Here is a 25,024-nt window from a genome sequence, read left to right as displayed (position 1 = left end):
TCAGTGCGGTCGTTGTCAGTTCCCTTAACCCAAGTCCTTTTAGCATAATTGTAAATTATGATTCTATATAATACTTACCTTCATGTTATCTGCCTTCTAATTTTGCTTAATATTTTTCTACTTCATGTTACCAGGCTTTTCTTCCCGTCAATCTAAGCTCCCTCTCAGGTTCCCATAGCCCTGCCAATAGAGTTTTATCCTCCCCAACATTACTCGTACATTTCCATGCAAGAAGTAGTCCCTGTCCTAAAATTCAATCAGTCCCTTTTCTTTCTCTCCTACACTAAATTTTCCAATAACACTGTTAATCATTCAGTCCTCCTAATCCTATTACTATCATGTAGCACTGAGAGATTTGTCAGTTTTGATCTGTTCAGGAATGTTCACTAACTTGTTTTCTCCACAGATATTGTCTGACCTGCTGAGTGTAGCATTCTATAGTTTTGTTCCTGATGCCGGATCCTCAAATTCATTTTATAATGTTCAAGATTCAAGCCACAAGACAGCATTCAGAAGAATTATCACAAATTTAGGAGCAATACAGCCAAAAGACAGATATGAACAGATAACAAAACATATTCAATTAATTAGATTTATATCTTATCAATTCATTTACTTCTGATCTAGATCTTTTCTATTCAATACATTAGTTTAAAAATAAATTACTTTTCTTCTTCATTTTTATAGCTTCTTTTTTTTTTAAGAAAGTATATCAAATACTATTAGTAACTTTCTGACAGCAAGAAAACCACAGAAATTTAATGTTGGCCATTCATTTCCTAAGCTTATTTTTTGTTTTAATTTATGGAAATTTAAAGAAAGTATAATCAGTTAGTAACAATCCAATATACATCAAACATCCAATCACAACTATACAACAGAATTTTCAGAAAAAGAGGATGTTCATATATGTCTCAAATACCCAAAGAACATAAAAATGATTGTTAAAGAAGAATAAACGGATTGTCAAACAAATACAGGTTAACACAACTTTAGAAAAGTAACTGGAAATCTTGGGATGACTAGGTTCACTGGAAGTCTCATTCGTGAGTAATGATATATTCCGGTCACTTAAAAAGGTCAGTTAATTCATCCAGCTTGGGTGGGATGCCAAGATTGCAAAAAGTTCCACAGACCTTTCTGTGTTTTGCATTAACAGGTCATGATTATACATGGGAGCCCAGGGGAAACCGCTGTAACACTACCACTTCAAGCAACTAAATCAATTGGGATAGGTGTTTTCTTGCAGAGGGAAGGTGTTAGGTGTTATCATTTTATTTAGGAATTTTTCTGTGATGTTGCGCTTGAGAGATTTGCTGCCAGAGTCTTTTGGATGGCATTGATTGTGGTCGTGAGGTATTTATTCGGTGGGTTTTAGTATTGCCGTGGGCTTTCTTTAGACAGATTTAGAGCAGTGCTGCGGTAGGAGTCTTCTGGGAGAATGTACAGCTGTGGTGAGAAGTTTACTGAGGTGTTTTGGGGACCTGTGTTCTGGTGAGAGCATTTAGAGCTATGGTAACTGTTCAGAATGGGGGAGGGAAAGAGTTTATATTTTATAGCGTAATGTGGGATTTTGGAGGAATTTAAATGCTATGATGGGGCTTACTGAGGTGGCTTAGTGATTTTTGAAGAAGCAGGATTTATTGAGGGGGTTAGGTTACTGATTTTCTGAATTTCTCTTCGGATTTAATTTAATTTAAGTTGTTGCAATTTCACAAAATTTAATAAAGGAGGTAAAGTAGAAACATCCAAAGCAATAATCTCTGGATTACATCTGAGTCATGGGCAAATTGGCATTGGATAAATAAAACCAAGGCGTTAAATGATTTGCTCAAAGATCGGTGTGGGTGGAATAGGTTTTAGTTCATTGGTCACAAGCACCAATACTGGATGAGCAGGGAGATGCTCCAATTGGATGGGTTTCACTTGAACTGTATTGGAACTAATGTCTAGCTAATCAAACAAATAGAGCTGTACAGGAAGCCTGAAACTAGTCAGGGTTGGGGTTTCATATTGAAAATGTAAGCTTCCAAAGCAAAAGGAAACTGCACCATAATAGGGCAGCTGTTTCGATAACAATATCTAGAACGAGACATGAAGGGACAGATTGCATAAACACAGAAAACCAACAGTAAATGGGGAAAATTAATAGCTCTTCAATTGACTGCATGTAGCATTTTAAATAATAGAAATGAATTAACAGTACAAATCAAGATTAAAGGATATGATCTTATAAATATTGAAGGGATGTAGTTGCCTTTATTAGTCAAGGAACTGAATGTAAATTCATGGAGATTATGGATGGAGCTGTATATAACATGAGTTAGGCCACAACTGGAGTACTGTGTGCATTTCCAGTAGCCACACCATAGGAAGGATGTGTTTGCACTACAGAGGGGTAGGTGAGATTCAGCAGAATGTTGCCTAGGTTGGAGATATTCAGCTATGAAGAGAGACCAAATAGTCTTCTCTGTTCTAAGGAAAACAGAGGGACGACCTGATTGAGGTGTACTATGTTAAAAAGGACACAGAGATAGGGTAGACAGGGAAAAACCTTTCCCCTTAGTAGTGGAGTTAATAAATAGAGGGCACAGTTTTACGATAAGGAGCAGGAGATTTAGAGGGAATTTTACGAAAATAGCTTTCACCCAGAGGTGCTGGGGATTGAAAACTTACTGCCTAAAAGGGCGGTAGAAGTAGGAACTCAAGACATTGAAGTAGTAACTAGATGAGCACATGAAACACAATAGCATACAGGGCGAAGCATCAGGTGCTGGAAAATGGGATTCAAATAGATACTTCATGACTGACGTGGACACCTTGGGCTGAAGGGCATTTTTTTCTTGCTATAAATGTGTTCTGACTCTAAGATACCCCAGTGACAAAAAACTATTTTAGGAAGAGGAAAAGCCAACCACGGTTAACCAGGGAAGTTAAGGATAGCATTCAACTGAAAGAAATACATTTCATGTGACAAATATTGGTAATAAGCCAGAGGATTAGGAGAGTTATAAAAAAAAACAAAATTAAGCACAGTCAGCATGGTTTCAAGTCTGACAAATTAGAATTCTTGGAGAAACAATAAGGAGGATAGATAAAGGGGAAGCAATGAATGTCACATATCTGGATTTCCAGAAAATGTTTGATAAGGCACTGTATGTTGGGCTCTCATTTTATGAAGTAACCTAAGTAGTATATTAGCATGGATAGGGGAATGGCTAACTAACCGAAGAAACACGTTTGGCTAAGAGGGGCATTTTCAGGATGGCAACATGTAACTGGTGGAGAGCCACAACAATTTACAATGTGTATTAATAACTTGGATGAGGAAAAAGAATGTACCGTAGCCAAGTTTACAGATGACCCAAAAATAGGTGGCAAGGCAATTGGCGAATAAGACATGAAGAATCTATAAAGGAATATAGACAGTTTAAGTGAGTGCGCAAAAATTTGGCAGATGGAACATATGAAATCATGAAATTTTGCAGGAAGAACACAGGAGCTGAATACTATTTAAGTGGAGAAAAACTGTCGAAATCTATAGCACAGAGGGATTGGAGAGCCCTCGTGTATGCCAGCTTTCTGAGATTTATGCAAGTTGAGTAGGTAATACAGAAGGCAAATTGAATTTTGGCCTTTATTTCAAAGGGAATAGAGTATACAAATAGGAGTCCCATGCTATAACTATATGAGATACAAGTTAGACCTCACCTGAAATCGTGTGAACAGTTTTGGGCTCCTTATCTAAGGGAATATGCCAGCATTGGAGGCAATTCAGAGAAGATTTAGTTGACTGATTCCAGATATGGAGGGATTGTCTTATGAGCAAAGTTTGAGTAGGGTTGGCCTATACTCACTGGCATTTAAAAGAATGAGAAGCAACCTTTTTGAAATATACAAGATTATTAAAAGACTTGACATGGTAGATGTGAAGAGATTGTTTCCTTGTGTGTGGGAGAATCTAGGACCAAACAGCATAATAAGGAGTCACCTGGGTAGAACAGAGGAAAAATTTCTTCTCTCAGAGGGCACAGACTCTATGACTCCTTCCCATAGAGGACTATTAAGGCTGGGCTGTTAAGGATATTGAAGGCTGAAACTGATGAATTTTTAAATCAGCAAGGGAATCAAGGATTAATGAGAAAAGGCAGGAAAATGGAGTTGAGGATTATCAGGTCAGGCATTAGTCCCAGACTTTTTAAACGCTTTCCAGGTTTGATTAGCTGCCCTGTCTATTATTTAATTCATGCTGCATTTAAGTCAGATATATGAGCTTGACTTTCAGAAGACCCTTGTCAGTCACCTCCAAAGTCCAAATATTTAACAGACCTCAGAAGAAATTCCTCCTCCTCTCAATCTTAAGTGGGAGACTGCTTATTTTGAAACAATGTCCCCTGTATTTTTTTCCAAACTTACTTTGTCATAAGATGTAGACATTGCTGTGGTTCTGTTCGCTGAGCTGGAAGTTTTCGTTGCAAACATTTCGTCCCCTGTCTAGGTGACATAGTCAGTGCTTGGGAGCCTCTTCTCACAAACTTTGAATGTAGACATTGCTGAGCATATGCTCTAAATGTTCTACTTCTGCTCAAGTCTTTTAGTTTTATGGGAAGAGGTCACATTGAGTTTCACCAGCGGTGGAAAAGACAACAGCTATTTGCCATGTGAGCTACCAAGAAATGGTATCAATTTGAAGAACATGAGAGCACCGAGAGGTCAGCAGATTGGTCAGAACATAAACAATAAAAAGTGACTTAAGAGAAAAGGGGGTGACTTTGGGAAAGAGAGAAAGCTAGCCAGAAATGCCAAACACTAAGAGTTTCTCTATAGGTTTCCCTCTTTATCTAGAAGTAGAGCGTTCCTTTGAAACCTTTTGTAAGATGAAATGGCATAAAGTGAAGAAGCAATTTTTTTTTCATAAAAGCGAAAACCCTCTTTGGATTTCTTTCGGTTAGCGAAAACAGGCACTAATGTAGGTCTTTCGTAAACGTGAAGTGGCGTAAAGCAAGGATACCTATATCTATTTGAAAAAAAAGATCAAGTGACGTGAGTGCTGATTCTCTGGAGAATGGTTCTGCAGAATTTATAATGGAAATAAATAAATTGTGGATGAATTGAACAGATATTTTGGGTGGGTTAGACATATAAAAGGAAAGAAGAATGGCAAGGCTTTTGAGAAGGATACAACTATAAGGGGAACAGCCAAGTGTTTCTGCGGCTACAAAAGAAACCCCAGGATGGTATGTTGCCTCCCTGCTGCCAGGATCAGGCATATCTCTGAAGGGGAAGACAAACAGACAATTTGGTACCAATGACATATGAGGAAAAAGGGATTAGGGTCCTGCAAGCAGAATTTAGCAAGTTAGGGAGTAAATTAAAGATCAGGACTTAAAAATTGGTAATGTCTGAATTACTTCCAGTTTCACGTGCTAGTGAATACAGAAACAGGAGGTTAGTCCAAACAGATCTGTGGCTGAAGGGATTGTATAAGAGGGAGGTCTTCAGATTTCTGGGACATCGGGGATGCTTCTGGGATTGATGGGACCTGTTCAAGGTGGATGGATTGCAGCTGAACTGGAATGGGAATGGTCCAGACAGATGGGTCAGCAAGGGAGGAATGAACAATGAAGATTAGAAGAGGCTACAAAGGAGTCAGAGGCATAGAAATTATAGACCAAATTATAGACCAGTTTAGGAGCAACAGAGTTTGGTAAGGTTGGATGCTTATTTTAATGCAAGGAATCTGATGAACAAGGCAGATGAGTAAAGGACACAAAAACATAGTAATGATTTAATTAGTATTGCTAAGACATGGCTGAGAGAAGGCAGGATTCTCAGCTCAGTATTTCAGATTTTGGCATCTTCACGTGAGACAGTAAAGGGCAGAAGAGGAGGATGTGTCACAATTTTGATCAGGGAATTAACTGCACCAACAAGGACTAATGACATCTTAGAAGCTCCTTGTGGTACGCCACTGCACAACAAGTTCTAGTCTCACAAACAGCCCTCTGTCTCCTATCAGTAAACCAATTTTGCATCCATCTTATCAAGTTACATTCAATCAGCTTGTACATTCTTTGTCAATTTTCCATGTGGGACCTTGTCAAAGGCCTTGCCGAAATCTATATGAACTACATCAACCTCATCCAAATACTTGACATTAATAGTCATAGATGGTAAGGGTTCTTGGTTCGCCATCGATGAGAACAAGAGCCAAGATTTGGACAGATGAAAGAACACTTCAAAACATAAGGACACATGAAGCTCATTTACGTGAGCAGTTAGTGCTGCTAAACCAGAAAAGAATGCTGAATGTAAAATTCTAAATCGTAGCAATTAAGGATGTCATAATTTCAGTGAATCAGTAACCCAGTCACTCAGGCTAATGCTCTGCTTACGTGGGTTTAAATCAGAAATTTAAATAAAATTAAATTTGTTACATCTGGAATTGAAAGCCACTGTCAGTGATGCTATGCAACCGTCAATGATTGTCATAAACACCTGTCTTACTCATGTCCTTTAAATAAGGAAATTTGCCATCATTCTAGAGCTGGCCATTCCATCAGGTTCTTGACCCACAGCAACATGAATTATTTGTCATTTTCTCAAGAGATGGACAGCAAAAGGCCTTACCATAGTGTTGCACACATCCCATGACTCATTTTAAAGTGCCAAGTTTAAAAGTAAGGAGTTCCATCATAGCTGTTTCCTCATCCTTCCCAAGGTCCAAGCAAACCTCCCATTTATATTCTTTACTCCAATGTCTCATTAAGAGTGTAGTGCAGTTACTTTAAAGTTTGATAGTCTTCAGCAAAATTATATTCAGTGGGTATAGGCAAATATACAACTCCTGGCGTGATTATTTTTTGACTTTCTATTTACAAGAATGGAAAGATGTTTACTCTATAGTTAATCCCATACTGTCCCTGTCCTAGAAGTGCTTGATGGGAACACAGTCAGTTTTAACTGTAGAGGGAACTTCTAGTTGAAAAGATTACACACTAAAGCCCACTTCACACAGTCCGTGCCCTGGGATTGTTTGATGGGGTCAGTGTAGAGGGGGCTTCAGTGTATCTCTAACCTCTTGTTGTCCCTGTCCTAGGTTGTTTGATGGGGCACAGTGGAGGTGCAGCTTTCCTCTGTACCTCTCTTAATTTAGCACAGAAGCTGAATAAAGATCACACTGGGGTCAAACTGGGACATTAACCACCCTAAACACTGCATCACTTACTTTGTCACCTTACACCCTATCCGCTTCTTACACATCTGGCATCCAATCCCCACCCGATCAGGAATTTTACCCACTACTAATATGGCATCCTACCCCTCATACCCTCTCCCCTCTACAGTTGACATCCTACCACTTGACATGCTACCCACCTTGTACCTGCTTACCTGGTACCCTCGCCCTCCACCTAGCTGCCAACTGACCTTCTCAGCACCCGAACATCACGATTACCTTACGCACTTACAGTTTAATGGCAACTGTCAAAGAATCTAGGTGAAAATGAGTACTGCAGATGCTGGAGATCAGAGTCAAGATTAGAGTGGTGCGGGAAAAGCGCAGGTGGTCAGGTAGCATCCGAGGAGCAAGAAAATTGACGTTTTGGACAAAAGCCCTTCATCAGGAATGAGGCTGGGAGCCTCGGGAGTGGAGAGATAAATGGGAGGGGTGTGGGGCTGGGGGAAGGCAGCTGACAGTGCAATAGGTGGATGGAGGTGGGGGTGAAGGTGATAGGTTGGAGAGGAGGGTGGAGCGGATAGATGGGAAGGAAGATTGACAGATGGGACAGAGGTGAGCTGGAAGGTTGGAACTGGGGCAAGGTGGGGGAGGGAAATGAGGAAACTGGTGAAGTCCACATTGATGCCCTGGGGTTGAAGGTCCTGAGGCGGAAGGTGAGGCGTTCTTCCTGTATGCGTTGGGTGGTAAGGGAGTGGCGATGGAGGAGGCCCATGACATGCATGTCATTGGCAGAGTGGGAGGGGGAGTTGAAATGTTTAGCCGGGGGCAGTGGGGTGATTGGTGCGGGTATCCTGGAGATGTTCTCTGAAGCGCTCGACTGCTGTGAAAAGGGGGAGTGGTTTGCCTTCCTCAGACAGTTCTGCATTACTAAACAACTGTCAGGATGGAAGTATGGATCTGTGTGTCTGAGGAAGACCTGTGTTGATTCCCCTTTCAGATTATTATCTCATAGATAAAATAGATTAGGGTGGCTATCTGACTTAGACTGACATTCTTCGCAAAATCCTGAACTGTATCTTAAAGAATCACCTAATAAGAATTGGAATTAGTGCACAACTCCACCTGCCACTTAATCTCAACCAACCATGTAGAGATTTAAAACATGAATATTCCTTGCAAGAAAGGAATTCAATGAGAAACTCACTCCTCTTGCTGGTTCGTTCATGGGTTTGTTATTTCAGTGGAAAGGCCAATATCCATTTCCCATCCCTAAACACATTTGAAGGTGGAGAATATGAACTGCTACAGTATGTACACCCAAAATGCTATTAAGGAGAGAGTTCCAGTGTTAGTGATGAAAGAGCAGCATATTGGGGCAGCGCAGCAGCTAAGTGTTTAGCACTCCAGCCTCATAACACCAGAGACCCGGGTTCAATTCCAGCCTTTGGCAACAGTCTATGTGCAATTTGCATGTTCGCCTTATGTCTGGTCTAGTTTCTTCTGGGTGCTTTGGTTTCCCCTTTCAGTCCAAAGATGTGTAAGTTAGGTGGATTGGACAGACGAAATTGCCCCATGGTGTGCAAGCGAAGTGGATTAGCCATGGTAAATGCGGGGTTACAGGGATAGGATCAGAATTTGATCTGAGTGGGATGATGTTAAGAGCGCAGACTCGATGGGCCAAATGGCTTCTTTCCACACTGTGGGGATTCTGTGAGCATAGTCAGGACAACTTACAATGTGAAATCGAACTTGCAGACATTCCCAACCCACCTTATTCTTCTCGATAGTAGAGATATTTTCTAATCAATCCGTTCAGAGATGTTACTACATACTACTGGAGCAGGTGGGACTTGAGGTTCAAAGAAAGGGGCACTACCTTCACAAGAGGCTGGTAGTTGGACAGAGTGCTACAATACATTTTATAGATGGTGCACATTCAGCTATGCAATACTAATGGTGATGGATTAATTGTTTAAGGTCATGGCTGAAGTACAAATCATGTATAGGACATTTTGCTCTGTGTAGCATCGAAGCTTGAGAATGCTGTTGGAGCTAAACTCATCCAGGCAAATGAAAAATATTCCATCACAACTTTAACTTGTGCTCCTAGTCTAAGAACTCCCCATCCACGTTCGGGACACCACCCACGCCCTCCACCTCCTCCATGATTTTCGCTTCCCCGGTCCCCAATGCCTTACCTTCACCATGGACATCCAGTCCCTATACATCTCCATCCCCCATCACAAAGGCCTCAAAGCCCTCCACTTCTTCCTTTCCAACCGTACCAACCACTGTACCAACAGTACCCTTCCACTGACACCCTCCTTCGACTGACTGAACTGGTCCTCACCCTGAACAACTTCTCTTTCCAATCCTCCCACTTTCTCCAAACCAAAGGAGTAGCCATGGGCACCCACATGGGCCCCAGCTATGCCTGCCTCTTCGTAGGATATGTGGAACAATCCATCTTCCACAGCTACACTGGCACCAACCCCCACCTTTTCCTCCGCTACATCGATGACTGTATCGGCGGTGGCTCTTGCTCCCACGAGGAGGTTGAACAGTTCATCCACTTTACCATCACCTTCCACCCCGACCTCAAATTTACCTGGACCGTCTCAGACTCCTCCCACCCCTTCCTAGACCTCTCCATTTCTATCTTGGACGACCGAATCAACATGGACATTTACTATAAACCGACCAACTCCCACAGCTACCTAGACTACACCTCCTCCCACCCTGCCCCCCGTAAAAACGCCATCCCATATTCCCAATTCCTTCGTCTCCGCCGCATCTGCTCCCAGGGGGACCAGATCCAATACCGAACAACCCAGATGGCCTCCTTCCTCAAAGACCGCAATTTCCCTCCAGACGTGATCGACGATGTTCTCCACTGCATCTCCTCCACTTCCCGCTCCTCCGCCCTTGAGCGCCGCCCCTCCAATCGCCAGCAGGACAGAACCCCACTGGTCCTCACCTATCACCCCACCAACCTCCATATACATCGTATCATCTGTCGTCATTTCCGCCACCTCCAAACAGACCCCACCACCAGGGATATATTTCCCTCCCCTCCCCTATCAGTGTTCCGAAAAGACCACTCCCTCCGTGACTCCCTCGTCAGGTCCACACCCCCCACCAACCCAACCTCCACTCCCGGCATCTTCCCCTGCAACCGCAAGAAATGCAAATCTTGCGCCCACACCTCCCCCCTCACTTCCCTCCAAGGCCCCAAGGGATCCTTCCATATCCACCACAAATTCACCTGCACCTTCACACACATCATTTACTGCATCCGCTGCACCCGATGTGGCCTCCTCTATATTGGGGAGACAGGCCACCTACTTGCGGAACGTTTCAGAGAACACCTCTGGGACACCCGGACCAACCAACCCAACCACCCCACGGCTCAACACTTCAACTCCCCCTCCCACTCCACCAAGGACATGCAGGTCCTAAGACTCCTCCATCGCCAGACCATAGCAACACGACCGCTGGAGGAAGAGCGCCTCATCTTCCGCCTAGGAACCCTCCAACCACAAGGGATGAATGCAGATTTCTCCAGTTTCCTCATTTCCCCTCCCCCACCTTTTCTCAGTCCCAACCCTCGAACTTAGCACCACCTTCCTAACCAATCTTCTTCCTGATCTCTCCGCCCTCACCCCCACTCCGGCCTATCACCCTCACCTTAACCTCCTTCCACCTATCGCATTTCCAACGACCCTCGCCCAAGTCCCTCCTCCCTACCTTTTATCTTAGCCTGCTTGGCACACTTTCCTCATTCCTGAAGAAGGGCTCATGCCCGAAATGTCGATTCTCCTGCTCCTTGGATATTGTCTGACCTGCTGTGCTTTTCCAGCAACACATTTTCAGCTCCTTGATCATTGCCTGGTTTAGGGGAATCAGGAGCAAAATTACCACAGAATTTCCAGCCTCTGATTTGGTCTAGTAGCTATAGTATTATATGGCTGGTTTGCTTAAACTTCAAGATAATCACAAAACCAAGATGTCCACAATGGAGTATTCAATGATGGTAATGTTATTTAATGTCACAGAGACAACTGGATTCTATAAGCTATAACACCGGCATCCATCCAAAAATGTGGAAAATTGTGCAGGCACATCCTGTACACAAAAAGCAGAAAACTCCGATCCAGTCTTTTACTGCCACATCAGTACTCTTGATCATCAATAAAGTGATGGAAGGTGCTATCAACAAAATCTATCACGTAGCATTTGCTAAGCAATAACCTACTCAGTGAAGCTCAGTTTGTGTTGCTGGTTATTCAGGCTTAGTTTAAATTCTACCAGAACCACTCATCCTTGTATTCATTACAGCCTTGATCCAAACACAGACAAAAGAGCTGAATTCCAGAGGTGAGATGACAGCCTTTGACATCAAGGTTGCATTAAACTGAATGTGGAATCATGGAGATCTGACAAAACTGGAGTCAATGGGATTCAAGGGAAAACTCTCCACTGGTTGGATTCATACTTGGCATATAGGAAGACAGTTGTGGAGGTTAGTCATCTCAGCTCCGGCTATCTCCATAACACTCGAAGCTTGACACCATTCAGGACAAGGCAGTCTACTTGGTTGGCACCATGTATACAACTTCCACTGCCGTCAGTCACTAACAGAGTGCATAGTATTGACAAGATGCACTGAAAAAATTCACCAAAGCTCCTTAGACAGCACTTATCATACCTGTAACCACTTCCATCTAAAAGTACAAGGGCAACAGACATATGACAATACCACCATCTTCAAATCTACTACAAGTTATTCACTTCCTGACTTGGAAATATATCATCATTCCTTCAGCGTTGCTAGGTCAAACTCCTGGGACTCCTTCCCTAATGGCATTGTGCGTGTCTCTACAACAAACTGCAGCAGTTAAAGAAGGTAGCTCATCATCATCTTCCCATGGGTAACTATGGATGGGCAACAAATGCTGGTCTAGCCAGCAACACCCAAATCCTATGAGTGATTTTTTTTTTAAAAAAGTAAGCATTCCCAGCACTTGAGTGGGATGAATAATACCTGCCACTCATCCCTACAAGCCTGAATGTTTTCCTGGTCTTGCCACACACGGCCATAGGTTGCATCATTATTGGAATTACTGCAGTTGTATCTACACACCACAATCATCAGTGAGTCACCACTTCTCCACAGGAGTCATGAACACCATGCAGATGAACTTATGCAGTGATATTCTGGACTAGGATGACTGACCTCCAATAACCGCCGCCATCTTATTTTGCTCTAGATATGGGTTTTTTTATCCCCCTATCCAGATTCACTTCAATAATTGACCTACAAATAAAAGAGCTAAGACAAAAAATGCAGGTTTGCACGAATCATAGCATGACAGCCAAATATCCAACTGTTGTCACTTATATCTCACGCAAAGTACTAACTTTGATTACTCAAATCTCACGCAGTAGTGTATTACTCCATGTTAAGAAGTGGTTGGTTGGATTTTGAATTAAAGAGCAGCTGACAGAAAATATAATTGCTTTAACATTTGCCTTCAGGCTATACCCTTTTATTTTTAAAGAAATAAATTTTAAACTTATTACTGGTTGTAACTGTGCAAATTTGAATTAGACAAAGCAATCTGCTTAAAATGAAAAGGCACTTCAAGGCTGTAGTGACAGAACAAATGAACCAACTGATAATCCAGACCCATCATAACTATTATGGTCTTAGGAAGAAATACAAAGGAGTGGATATTAACACCAATACCATCTTAGACAACTACTGAAAGCATCTATTGGAGTATATTGTATGTACTATGTTAAAAGTGGTTCAAAGAGCTTCTGACAGATTTTTGCTGGGTTAATTTCGCTCCCCCCTTGAAAGAAACCAGCCCAGTTTTCACAGAAACAATCATAAAGAAGAAGTATCCAAGAAACCAGTCTAACAAGCATCAGGGAGCTGAGACCTTTAAAATAATACTTACTGTTGACCACATCCAAAACAAAAACCAGCTAACAATCCTTGGACATAGGTCAAAACCTCAGACAACCAAAGGAGTGTAAACTCTATTATTTTATTCTGCCTGCACTTGACACAATCCCTTTTAAGTACATGTGACTGCCTGCTCACCCAAGTGACTGAATGAAGGCCTTAACTTTTGACATTGGGCCTTTATTATTTTTCTCAAGTTTCACAGGGCAATAAACTTAAGATCATAAATTCGCTCTTTACCCCAAACAAACCTTGTGATTGGTACATTTTTGCTTATAGAAGAAATAGTTAACTGCATTTGAATTGGAACAAAGTATAATCCGTGCTAAGAAAAAACTTGAACCATCGTTTTACCCGACAAAAAGAGTTGAACCAAGGGGATCCAACTCAATCCTTTCCCACCTAGTCATAACACAGGCCAAAGTGCTTCACTTACCATTGGAAAATATTTTAAAATATAGGTTAAACAGTACATGGTATTCATCCTTCATAACAATGCAACGTTCTAGAAGTCCTCCTTAAGAACTGAGATTATCTTTAGTAATAGAATAATTTTTTTTTGGAAATCCAACGTCCTACCATCTGCAGAACTTGAATTGTATTGTAGCATATAACCACTTCGTAACATGGAGTAATACACTACTGCGTGAGACTTGAGTAATCAAAGTTAGTACTTTGTGTGAGATATAAGTGACAATAGTTGGATAATTGGCTGTCATGCTGTGATCCGTGCAAACCTGCATTTTTTGTCTTAGTTCTGTTATTTGTAGGTCAATTATTAAACTGAATCTGGATCGGGGGACAGAAAAATCAGTAAATCAAAATTTAACACTTTGAATTCAAGAAAACATAACCTATTGCATTTACAATACCTCTCCAGTTTTCCCACAAGGTAATAATCCCCTGAAACTAGTGCAGTGTAATTGATTCAGTAGGAAACTCCAGACAAAAAGGGAAAAATTGCTTTGTTACGGTCTCCTTTTGTTATTCAATTTCAAGTTATTTTCTGCAATACTGATTAATGCACTAACGAAAATAAGAATGCAAAAGATCTGATGAAAAATTTTAAATAGCACTGAGAAGTTACCTTACTGTGTGAAGAAGAGTGATAATCTCACTTCTTCAGTAATCCAGAAACACAGCCTAACGTTCTAAGAACAGGAGTTCAAATCACACTTGGAAGATGGTGAAGTTTGAATTCAATAAAAACCCAGAATAAAACCCAAAATAATCATGACCACATAACCACTGTCGATTTCATAAAAGCCATCTGATTCACTAATGTATTTTAGGCAAGGGAATCTGACATTCATACCTAGTTTGGCCTACATGCAACTCCAGGTTCACAGCAATGTTGTTGACTCTTAACTGTACTCTGGGCCATTAATGATGAGTAATAAATGCTGACCTAGCCAGCAACACCCTCATTCCAAAATCAAACAGAAAGTAGTGGCAGCTGTGTTTGCTACACTGACTTCATTCAAGAATAATTAGCTGTAAAGGACTTTAGGACATTTGAAAAGCACTATATAATTGTTGTTCTTTCTTTCCATAATAAAATCATGTTTCATGAATGCAATTGTTTCAAACTATAATGGAGTCCCAATACGATATTACCATTATAGTATATGTAAAATACCATACAAAGATGATGGGGAAAAATATCTCATCGACTGAGTCCCTCTCATAGATTTTTCAGCATTGCAACTAGCACTGTTGTTTTGGTACATCACTATTTTTTTCTTTTTCTGCAGGTCAGCTATAAGACAAGCTCATTTTGGTATTAATTAAAACAGACATATTCTTCAGTCTTAAAATAATCTGAGGCAGTTTCAATTTGCTGCGATTTAATCGACTTTTAAGACCTCCCATAAGTAGCTGCTTACCATATTTATATGACCTTTGTGCACATCTATTTAAGGATAATTAAACTGTATGTTTGACACTTCACAGCATTAAAATTAAGCACGATTCAATTTCTTATAGCACTGTACATAAAGTGCAGTAATCTTATCAAGCAAGGTTAGAGGATACGAGGAATAAATGAATAGTTGAAGAAAATAAGTGAACAAGGAAGAGGAGGAAATTAGGGGATTTAAGGGTGGGGGAGGAAAGAGAAAGCATACTGGCAAGAGAGACAAAGACAAATGAGAAAGGTGACAATGGAAAGGACTGGAGGATAGGAGGTGAAAAACAACTGAGGGAAGTGGGAAAGAGGATGAGGAAAATGTAAGATGGAAATCCTTTGTGGGATGTCAATAATGACATGATTTAGGGTGGTTAAGGGAACAAGAGGTTGAGTAGAATGGTGAGTAATTCTTTTAATAGTGAAGGGAGGGTCCAAAAAAAGGGCAATTTTTTTAGACCATGGAATTCAGCATGTTTTAGAGCATGTGATGGGAAGGTATCATTTATATTGACTGCTGCGTGGAAAGTGGAACATGGGCATATATCAAACCCAGAAAGAGAGGATCACAAAAAGGGCTACAGAAACTAAGATATTACTGTACCAAGTGGACTTACACACAATGCACTATTAAATGAAGCATCTCAATCACAGCTTGACTCTAAAATTCATCTGAGTAACAGTATAAATTATTACTGTGAAGGAAAACGCAAGTAATTTTATATTCTTAGTGCTCATTTGAAAATATAAGCACAATTTTCTTTGTGCCATGCAATATCTATAGAATGTTTTAAAATTAACAGATTTTAGTGATGCATGTGTCTTTTGCAAGAAAATACCTTCACAGACATGCAGGTAGGTTGCATTAACTTCAAATATCAATGCTCAATTTTCATTTCACTGGCAATAGCAAGCATTCCAGATGAATTAGCACACGATAAATAAAAAGGTTCAAGGAAATTAAGCCACTGAACATCAACGGTAATGCAATTCATACTCGGTGAGCTACTTGATTATTTATACTAGCTATTATCAACTGTCAAATATTACCCAACAACTTATTTCCCTTTCTGCAAATGATTAATACAATGGTATTAATATAACATAAACACATTGTGTGCTACTACATCTTAGAGATTAAAATAATTGGTGTAGCACATTGCATTCGCTCACTATAAAAGACTATTTATAAGGCATGTCTACCAAAATGTTTGGTCAATTAAAATATCATTCAAAAATAAGCATTCTATACGGCTGACGGAGTTTTTTTTCTGACAAACTATACATGTATTTTGGTTATCATTAGATTCTCTATTCCAGGTTTATTTAATTCAAAGTCCACCATTTGCCATGGCAGAATTTGAACCTAGGTCCCCAAGAACATTACCAGAGTCTCTGGAGCAATAGTACTCCTAGTTCATTAGGAAAGTTGGTCCTGGAGAGAAACTCACCCCCTCCTTGCCACCTCTGAAATTAAAGTACTCAGTGAGAAGCTCCAGGGGCAGCTTTCTCACAAGTAATTAAGACTCGAAATGATCAATTAATGACCAACTGAACACAATTTACCATCACTTTAATCACCTGTGTCCCTTGCCGGTAAGAAATGTGGTGAGTTTCCTAACAGCAAATATTTGGTAAGAGACACCTTGGTGAAAAGGGATTACCTTCTGAAAGCCCTTAAATTCAACCCCACTGACATGCCACAATAAGATGATTTTCCTGAATAACCAATGTAGAGCCACATGATAGAATGAGATATTCACCCGCACTTGCCTCAGTGTGAGCTGGTGCATTCTCATTGGGGCAGCATACTAGTTACCACCTAACACAATTGCCCACACTTGTACAAAAATCAGCAAAATCCTTTGATCAAGCAAAATCATACATGGACAAAATAATAGGTTTCCTTTTTCCAAATTGAATGTACTGGGTAATAACTAACTATTGTTAGAGTCAATGGTATTCATCTACCATATCTAGTTTCTTACAGACTTTCACTTCATGAGGTTTGAGACGATTTGTAGTTCAGATTGAGGTTCTGGATGTAGGTTTGCTCGCTGAGCTGGAAGGTTCATTTCCGGACGTTTTGTCACCCTACTAGGTAATATCTTCAGTGGGCTCCTGGCGAAGCACTGTACATGATTCCTGCTTTCTATTTATGCTTGGGTTGGTGATGTCATTTCCTGTGATGATGTCATTTCCTGTTTTTTTTTCTTATGGGGTGGTAGATGGGGTCTAACTCAATGTGTTTGTTGATAGAGTTCCGGTTGGAATGCCATGCTTCTAGGAATTCTCGTGCATGTCTCTGTTTGGCTTGTCCTAAAATGGATGTGTTGTCCCAGTTGAAGTGTTGTCCTTCCTTATCTGTATGTGAGGACACTAGTAAGAGAATGTCATGTCGTTTTATGGCTAGTTGGTGTTCATGTATCCTGGTCACTGGTTTTCTGCCTGTTTATCCAATGTAGTGTTTGTTACAGTTCTTGCACGGTATTTTGTAAATGACAAAAGTTTTGCTTGTTGTCTATATAGGGTCTTTCAAGTTCATTTGATGCTGTTTTAGTGTGTTGGTGGGCTACCATGATGCCAAGGGGTCTGAGTAGTCTGGCAATCATATCTGACATGTGTTTAATGTATGGGAGAGTGGCAAGGGTTTCTGGATGTGTTTTGCCTGCTTGTTTGGGTTTGTTGCTGAGAAATCGGCAGACTGTGTTCATTGGGTACCCTTTCTTTTCGAATACACGGTATAGGTGATTTTCCTCTGCTCGGCGTAGTTCCTCTGTGCTGCAGTGTGTGTTGGCTCGTTGAAATAATGTTCTGATGCAGCTTCGTTTGTGGATGTTCAAGAACCACAGAAACAATCATCCCAACATTCACAACAAAGCTGCATCAGAACATTATTTCAACGAGCCAACACACTGCAGCAGAGGAATTATACAGAGCCCAGGAAAATCACCAACACTGTGTATTCAAAAAGAATGGTGTAACCATCCAAGCACAGGCAAAACAGAGACATGCCAGAGAATTCCTTGAAGCCTGGCACTTGACAAATTTAGACAGCACAGTTTAAAAATAAGGGTTTTCCACTTAAGATGGCAATATGGAGGAATTTCCTTCCATAGAGATCAATGGAGACTGGGTCACTGAATGTATTCAAGGCTGAGTTAGGCAGATTTTTGATCATTAAGAGAACAAAGCATCATAGACAGCAGGCATGAAAATGGAGTTAAGGTCATGATCAGATCAACCATAATCATATTGAATGGTGCAAGAAGTTCAATGGGCCCAATAGCCTACACCTACTCCTTTTTCATGAGAACCTTAACATCCACAAAATAGCCTACAAGATTAAATTAACTAACCTTGTTAAAAAGCAGAAAGAAGTATTAAATATTTGTAAATATCACAAAGTCCAATGTAATGCATGTTGATAAAAAGGGCTTAACTTGAGTGAATATATAATGTATATGCATTAGCAATTTTCTGCAAAACAAAACAATCAATGCTAGCTTGATCATATTATCGCTGTTAACTTTGAAGAAGTCTAAACTAGTTACATAAGAAATAAACAATATCATGACTAAAGATTATTGTCAAGACTTAGTCCAACCTTAAAACTAATTACATTTGAAGACTAAACACTCTCTTAAAAGTGCAAGAATTTAACTGAAATCAAATCTAGGAAAATAATATCACTTTGTGATATTTACAAATATTTAATACTTCTTTCTGCTTTTTAACAGAATTTAATCTTGTAGGCTATTTTGTGGATGTTAAGGTTCTCATGAAAAAGGAGTAGGTGTAGGCTATTGGGCCCATTGAACCTCTTGCACCATTCAATATGATTATGGTTGATCTGATCATGACCTTAACTCCATTTTCATGCCTGCTGTCTATGATGCTTTGTTCTCTTAATGATCAAAAATCTGCCTAACTCAGCCTTGAATACATTCAGTGACCCAGTCTCCATTGATCTCTATGGAAGGAAATTATATAAAATGTTTCAGGAAATCTCACCCTTTAACTTAACCAGCTATATAAAACAATGATCCAAAGCAAACCATTTCTGGTTTTTGAGTTAAATTTGGATTCTTAAAAAGAGATTTTAAGAAAAGTGCTCAATTTATATTGATAAGCAAGAAAATCAATTTTATACAATAAAAGAAATCCAAACACAATAACTTCTGCACACATCATAAACTCGCCACAGACATAGGACTTTACATTTTAAAATTTTAATTTAAAGTGAAACAGAGTGTTCGTGAGAGGGGGATAGTGATTATAGTCAAACTGTGCCTGGAGCAGACTGATATGAGCTAAATGTCATGGGGTTAGAAACAAATTCTAAATCTATTGCAAACCAAAGACGCTATATAAATTGGCACAGAAAAGGAACAGCTGCTTTTAAGACAGAGAATAAAGCAGCTATAACTGTGAAGAGCATGATGAACTAATATGAATGCTTGTAAAAGCTCATTTCTTGTTTGAAAAGAACAAAACCAGCAGAATGCTTGAAGATCTAAGGAACAAAGAGTGAGGTGGGCCATCCTGGTGAAAGAATATAAAAGAATAATTTTGGTATGACACAAGAAGAATAATCCAGTGAGGCAGGGAGCAGTGAGGTTGTTGGAAGACTGGGAACTCAATCTTTAATGCTACGCATCTGTCAGAAACATGACAATGTAAAAATATTTCATAAGGGATTTTTCAGTTGCTGTATTGAGTGCCATTTCTTTAACTTGCTATATTAATTGCCTGTTAAGTAATATTTAGTCTATATCGACTTTGTTAGAATACCACAAAATCCTTCAGTTATTACCATCAATTGGTGGGAAAGATTTTATCCCCCCAGAGTTCAGTCTTTTCAGATATCGTAACAAACCGAAGAAGTTGTGGTTAATTAATGCTGAAACAGTTACAAAATAGGTCGTCAATTAAATATTTAGTCATGATGAAAGATCACATAACTAGAGTTTGTTGTTATATAAACTATATTTACTTGTAATTCTAATGCATTTGACATAATGCCCCACAGAAAACTCGCATTTTGAGTAAAAATAACACTGCTCCCTACCACCAGTACATTTGCAAATTGGTTAATTTATCCCTGGGATATTCCATTATTTTCTATGATGATTCAACATTTTAGGTTCTCATCTGAAAAACTAACCTGGCAGATTGAATAAGCCACAAATAAAAATCAAAGTTTACACTTAAAAGATATAAGACAAAATGGGCTGTACAGCAATTTGTAAAATAACTTCGAACGGAACTATGCGTCATCCATCACTTCCTCTGACAGTTCATTCCACACACAAAGTGAATAAAAAAATGTTGCCCTTCATATCCTTTTTTAAAAAAATTCTCTTCTCATCTTAAAAATACTCCCCCTAGGATTGAACTCCCCCAACCGAAGGAAAAGGCACTCACTATTCATTTTATCTGTGCCCCTTGCAATTTTATCAACCTTGAAGATCACCCCTCAACCTTCTATGTTCCATTGAAAAAGTCCTAGCCTATTTAAATAACTCAAACCCTCTATTCCCAACAACATCCCGATAAATCTTTTCTGAACCCTCTCCAGTTTAATAATATCCTTCCAATAGCAGGGTGACCAGAACTGCACACAGCACTCCAGAAGAGGCCTCACCAATATCCTGTACAACCTCAATATGACATCCCAGCTCCTTTTCTCAAAGGTCTGAGCAATGAACACAAGCATGCCAAACACCTTTTTAACCACCCTATCTACCTGTGACACAAACTTCAAAGAATTATGTAAGTGAACCCCTACCTGTCTCTGTTCTACAACACTACAGAGTATCCTACTATTAATTGTTTAAGTCCTGCTCTTGTTTGTTTTACCAAAATGCAATACTTCTCATTTATTCAAATTAAACTCCATTTACCACTCCTCAGCCCACTGACCCAATTGATCAAGATCTCTTTGTAATCTTAGATAACCTTCTTCACTGTCCACTATGTACCACTAATTTTGGTATCATCACAAATTTATGTCTCCTATATTCTCATCCAAATTGGTTATATAAATAACAAACAAAAGTGGATGCCTGTAGAACATTGCTGGTCACAGGCCTCCAGTCTGAAGAATAACCCTCCACCACCATCGTTTGTCTCCTGTCACAAAGGCTATTTTGAATCCATTTGGCAAGGTCTCTCTGAATCCCATGTGCCCTAACTTTACTAATTAGTTTACCATACAGAATCTTGTCAAAGGCTTTACTGAAGTCCATGTCAACAACATCTGCCACTCTGCCCTTATCAATCTTTTTGGTTACTTCTTCATAAAACTCATTCAATTTTGTGAAACACTATTTCCCTTGCATAAAACTACGCTGACCATTCCTAATCAGTCCTTGCTTCTCCAAATCCAAGTAATCCTATCTTTTAGAATCCCCTCCATCAACTCACCCACCATGAACGTCAGGCTCACAGGTCTATAATTCCCTCAAAACCCTTCCTTAAATAAAGGCACAACATTAGCCAACCTCCAGTGCTCCAGCACCTCACTTGTGGTTATAGATGATATAAATATTTCTGCTAAGGGCCACAGAATCTCTTCCTAATTTGCCACAATGTCCTGGGACATACCTGATCAGGTCCCAAAGATTTATTCACCTTTGTGTTATTTAAGACCTCCAGCACTTCCTGTTTGTACTGTAAACTGTTTTCAAAACATCAATATTTATTTCCGAGTTCTGTAGCCTCCATTTCTTTCTCCATAGTAAAAACTAATGTGAAATATTCATTTTGTATCTCTCTCAATCACTGAGTTTCAACACATAGACAACCTTGTTGATCTTTAAGGGACCCTCTTCTCTCTCTAATTGCTTTTTAACTCTTAACACACTTGTAGAATCTCTTTGGATTATCCTTAGGCTTGGCAGATAAGGTTATCTCATATCAATTTTTTGCTCTCCTGATTTGCCCCTTAAGAATGCTCCTATAGTCTTTATACTCTTCAAGAGATTAATTTCATCCCAGTTTTCTATATCTAATACATGATAGCATTTCACAAACACGCAACTTCTACCTTCTGCAATGACAAGGACAGTAAAGTTTTCTTCTCTTCTAAAATGAACGTGTAAAATGAAAGAGATATCAATTCACAGCTTCTGATTAACTTAACAGCAAGTCTTTACATCCACTTAAGGACAGCAAATGACCATGCTATCTTAACCCACATATCTGCTGCTTCCTCTCTTGACGATTATAAAGTAGCATTCTGAAGCAGTTAAAAATATCCATTTAAACCTAACAATCATAGTCTATATTAGCAATTTTCAGCTTGTTCAATTATTTGACTTTCACAGAATAAGTTAAAAAACATATTCTAACATTGCCTTATGCACAGCATTAGATGAACACAAAAGTCAATTTTAAAGCCAATTCTTCTGTTTTAGATACTTCTCTGCACAGAAACTTTCAACTAAAAACTAAAGTCCAAAATATTTTCTCACATAAAATGTTATTTTTAAGAGACAATTGTATGATATCAATACCGTTCTGTAATCAGCAGAAAGAATCTTTTAGATTAGCCTAGCATTTCAAACTTTGGTTTCTCCAGTGTAATTTCTAACAAAAATACTGATAGATATTAAAGTAAAATGTTTCAATTTTGTGTATAACTGATAGCAAAAGACAAATTCATAAACTAATTATACATTAAAACTGTATTAGTATTGTGCAGTTCAAACCTCCGTAAATAAAGAAATTTAAATGACTGATTTTTTAAAAAAATAAGTTAAAATGAAGTTAAAATATAAATGTAAAAAAGTTTCAGGCTCTATTCAGTTCGCTTTTAGTTCAATGATTGTTTTACATAAACTTTTCTAAATTTAAGTTGAAATTGGCATCTAAAAATTGAGGCAAGATGAACTCTGCTAATTCATAAAATCTTTATGGATGCAGGCTATTTGGCCCATTGAGTCAACACCAACCCTCCAATGAGCATATCATCTGCATTTCCCATGGCTAATCCACCTGGGTGCACATCCCTGGACACTACGGGCAATTTAGCATGGCCACTCTACTTCCTGGTAAAAACAATTAGGAGATCACAGAGGATCAGGCAACATCCATGGAGAAAAAGCAAGCTCTGATAAGAATCATTTAGACTGGAAACGTTAGCTTGCTTTTTCTCCATGGATGTTGCCTGACTCACTTATCTCCAGCATTTTTCAGTTCAGATTCTAGCATTCTACAGTAATTTGCTCCTAACCTGTACATCTAATTCTGTTAATTATAAATAGATCAGAATTGAATTATTGTAAAATCTGTAAGTTCTTGGGTGCTTTCCTACTAACTAGTATAGACGAATCACCACGTCAGTGAACAATGCTTTATCGAAGTTATTCCGCTGATATCCAATTTGAAACAAATTCTGACCAGTATGGGATTTCGTTCTGACTATAACTCCCAAATCAAACCTACGTCAAAAGTTAATGTTGAAGGTGATAATAACAATTGTAAATCGATTGTTACTCAGATTGGAAAGTTCCAATCCTCAACACGCGAGTTTCTTTTTTAGTTCATAAGTTAACAAGTGTTTTAGTCTGCTTATCATGATGCAAATATAAACGTTGCGGTGGTCGGGAGGGCCTTGAATTGGGAGCATGCCGCCGAGGTTTAAGAAATCGCATGCTGCTGTGTAATGTTTGTGTGGGACAAGGCAGTGTTGCTGAATGGAGAGAAATGGCCGAAATAATGATGTTTCTGGGGTTGATTCCTCCCCCGTCCCCGGCCCCGGCCCCGGCCCATCACCTTGGTGAGCTGCGCAATCTTTTTGCTCATCTTCAGGTGCAGCTCCTGGTTGTACAGGGGGGCAGTTGCTCCGGCATGGCCGCCCGCCGGGCCCGCTTTACCGGCGCTTCCACCGTAATGTTGCTGCCAGCTGACTCCGGTCGCCATCTTCCGCTTCCAGCCCCGCAATGACCGACCGACCGAACGGAGAGACACGAGTGGACCGGCCGCCTGGAAACACAGCCGGCCGGGTGTGGGAGTTGGGGGGGGAGAATCTCCTCTCCTCACCTCACCACCCCTTCCCCGGCCCGGCCGAAGGCAGGCAGCCACTAACCGGGCAGAAGGAGTGGAGCGGCCCGCTGCAGCTGGTGACTCGGAGCCGGAGCTCCCGGGGACGGTGCCCTCGCCATTGGTCTACGGGCGGCAGAGACTGCACATCATCGGCGTGATCATGCTGCGCTGCCGCTTCCCCGAGCCCCACAGGCCGAGGCCGGTACCGGAGACGCAGCTGACGATGTTGTTGTTGTTGTCGTCGTTTCTCCCCCTGACACACGCGCGCGCTCGTGCTGTTACCATGGAGCGCACCAACCGTTTACACGGCCGTCACTTCCGGTACCTACCCCGACCCAGACTTCACTCAAGGAGCGCAGTTGGAATCGGCGCGTTTGGTGGGAAGGAGTGTATTGTTGGAATCACTGCATTGGGGTGGGGTGGGGTAGAGTAGGTGCAGGTGCATTGAAGGGTGGGAGAGTATAGTTGGTGCACTGAGGGGTCGGAGAGTATAGTTGGTGTTGGTGTTGGTGCATTGAGGGGTGGGTGAGTATAGTTGGTGCATTGAGGGGTGGGTGAGTATAGTTGGTGTTGGTGCATTGAGGGGTGGGTGAGTATAGTTGGTGCATTGAGGGGTGAGTGAGTATAGTTGGTGCTGGTGCACTGAGGGGTGGGTGAGTATAGTTGGTGTTGGTGCATTGAGGGGTGGGTGAGTATAGTTGGTGCATTGAGGGGTGAGTGAGTATAGTTGGTGTTGGTGCATTGAGGGGTGGGTGAGTATAGTTGGTGCACTGAGGGGTGGGTGAGTATAGTTGGTGCATTGAGGGGTGGGTGAGTATAGTTGGTGCACTGAGGGGTGGGTGAGTATAGTTGGTGCACTGAGGAGTGGGTGAGTATAGTTGGTATTGGTGCACTGAGGGGTGGGTGAGTATAG

At 40.4% G+C, this 25,024-nt stretch overlaps 1 protein-coding gene across 12 annotated transcripts in view; it reads right to left on the bottom strand.

Moving 5' to 3' along the window:
- fam184ab (family with sequence similarity 184 member Ab) overlaps positions 1 to 24,375 on the bottom strand; it is a 166,439-nt gene extending 142,064 nt beyond the window's left edge. For 6 of the 12 annotated variants that reach the window (XR_015753703.1, XR_015753702.1, XR_015753704.1 and 3 more), the window contains exon 1: positions 23,842 to 24,374. Coding sequence is in view for 5 of the 12 variants with exons in the window: in XM_087981028.1 (XP_087837154.1) it covers positions 23,842 to 23,988 (147 nt within the window). In the remaining 7 variants the exon portion in view is untranslated. Of the gene's footprint in view, positions 1 to 23,841 lie in introns of all 12 variants that reach the window. The other 6 variants (XR_015753706.1, XM_087981021.1, XM_087981036.1 and 3 more) reach the window with 2 other exon arrangements.
- Between the last annotated feature and the right edge of the window lie 649 nt (positions 24,376 to 25,024).

Source organism: Chiloscyllium plagiosum, unplaced genomic scaffold (assembly GCF_037043375.1).
Source record: "Chiloscyllium plagiosum isolate Xiang-an unplaced genomic scaffold, Cpla_swu_hap1 HiC_scaffold_3, whole genome shotgun sequence".
Lineage (NCBI taxonomy): Eukaryota > Metazoa > Chordata > Chondrichthyes > Orectolobiformes > Hemiscylliidae > Chiloscyllium > Chiloscyllium plagiosum.
This window is presented reverse-complemented; position numbering and strand designations above follow the sequence as displayed.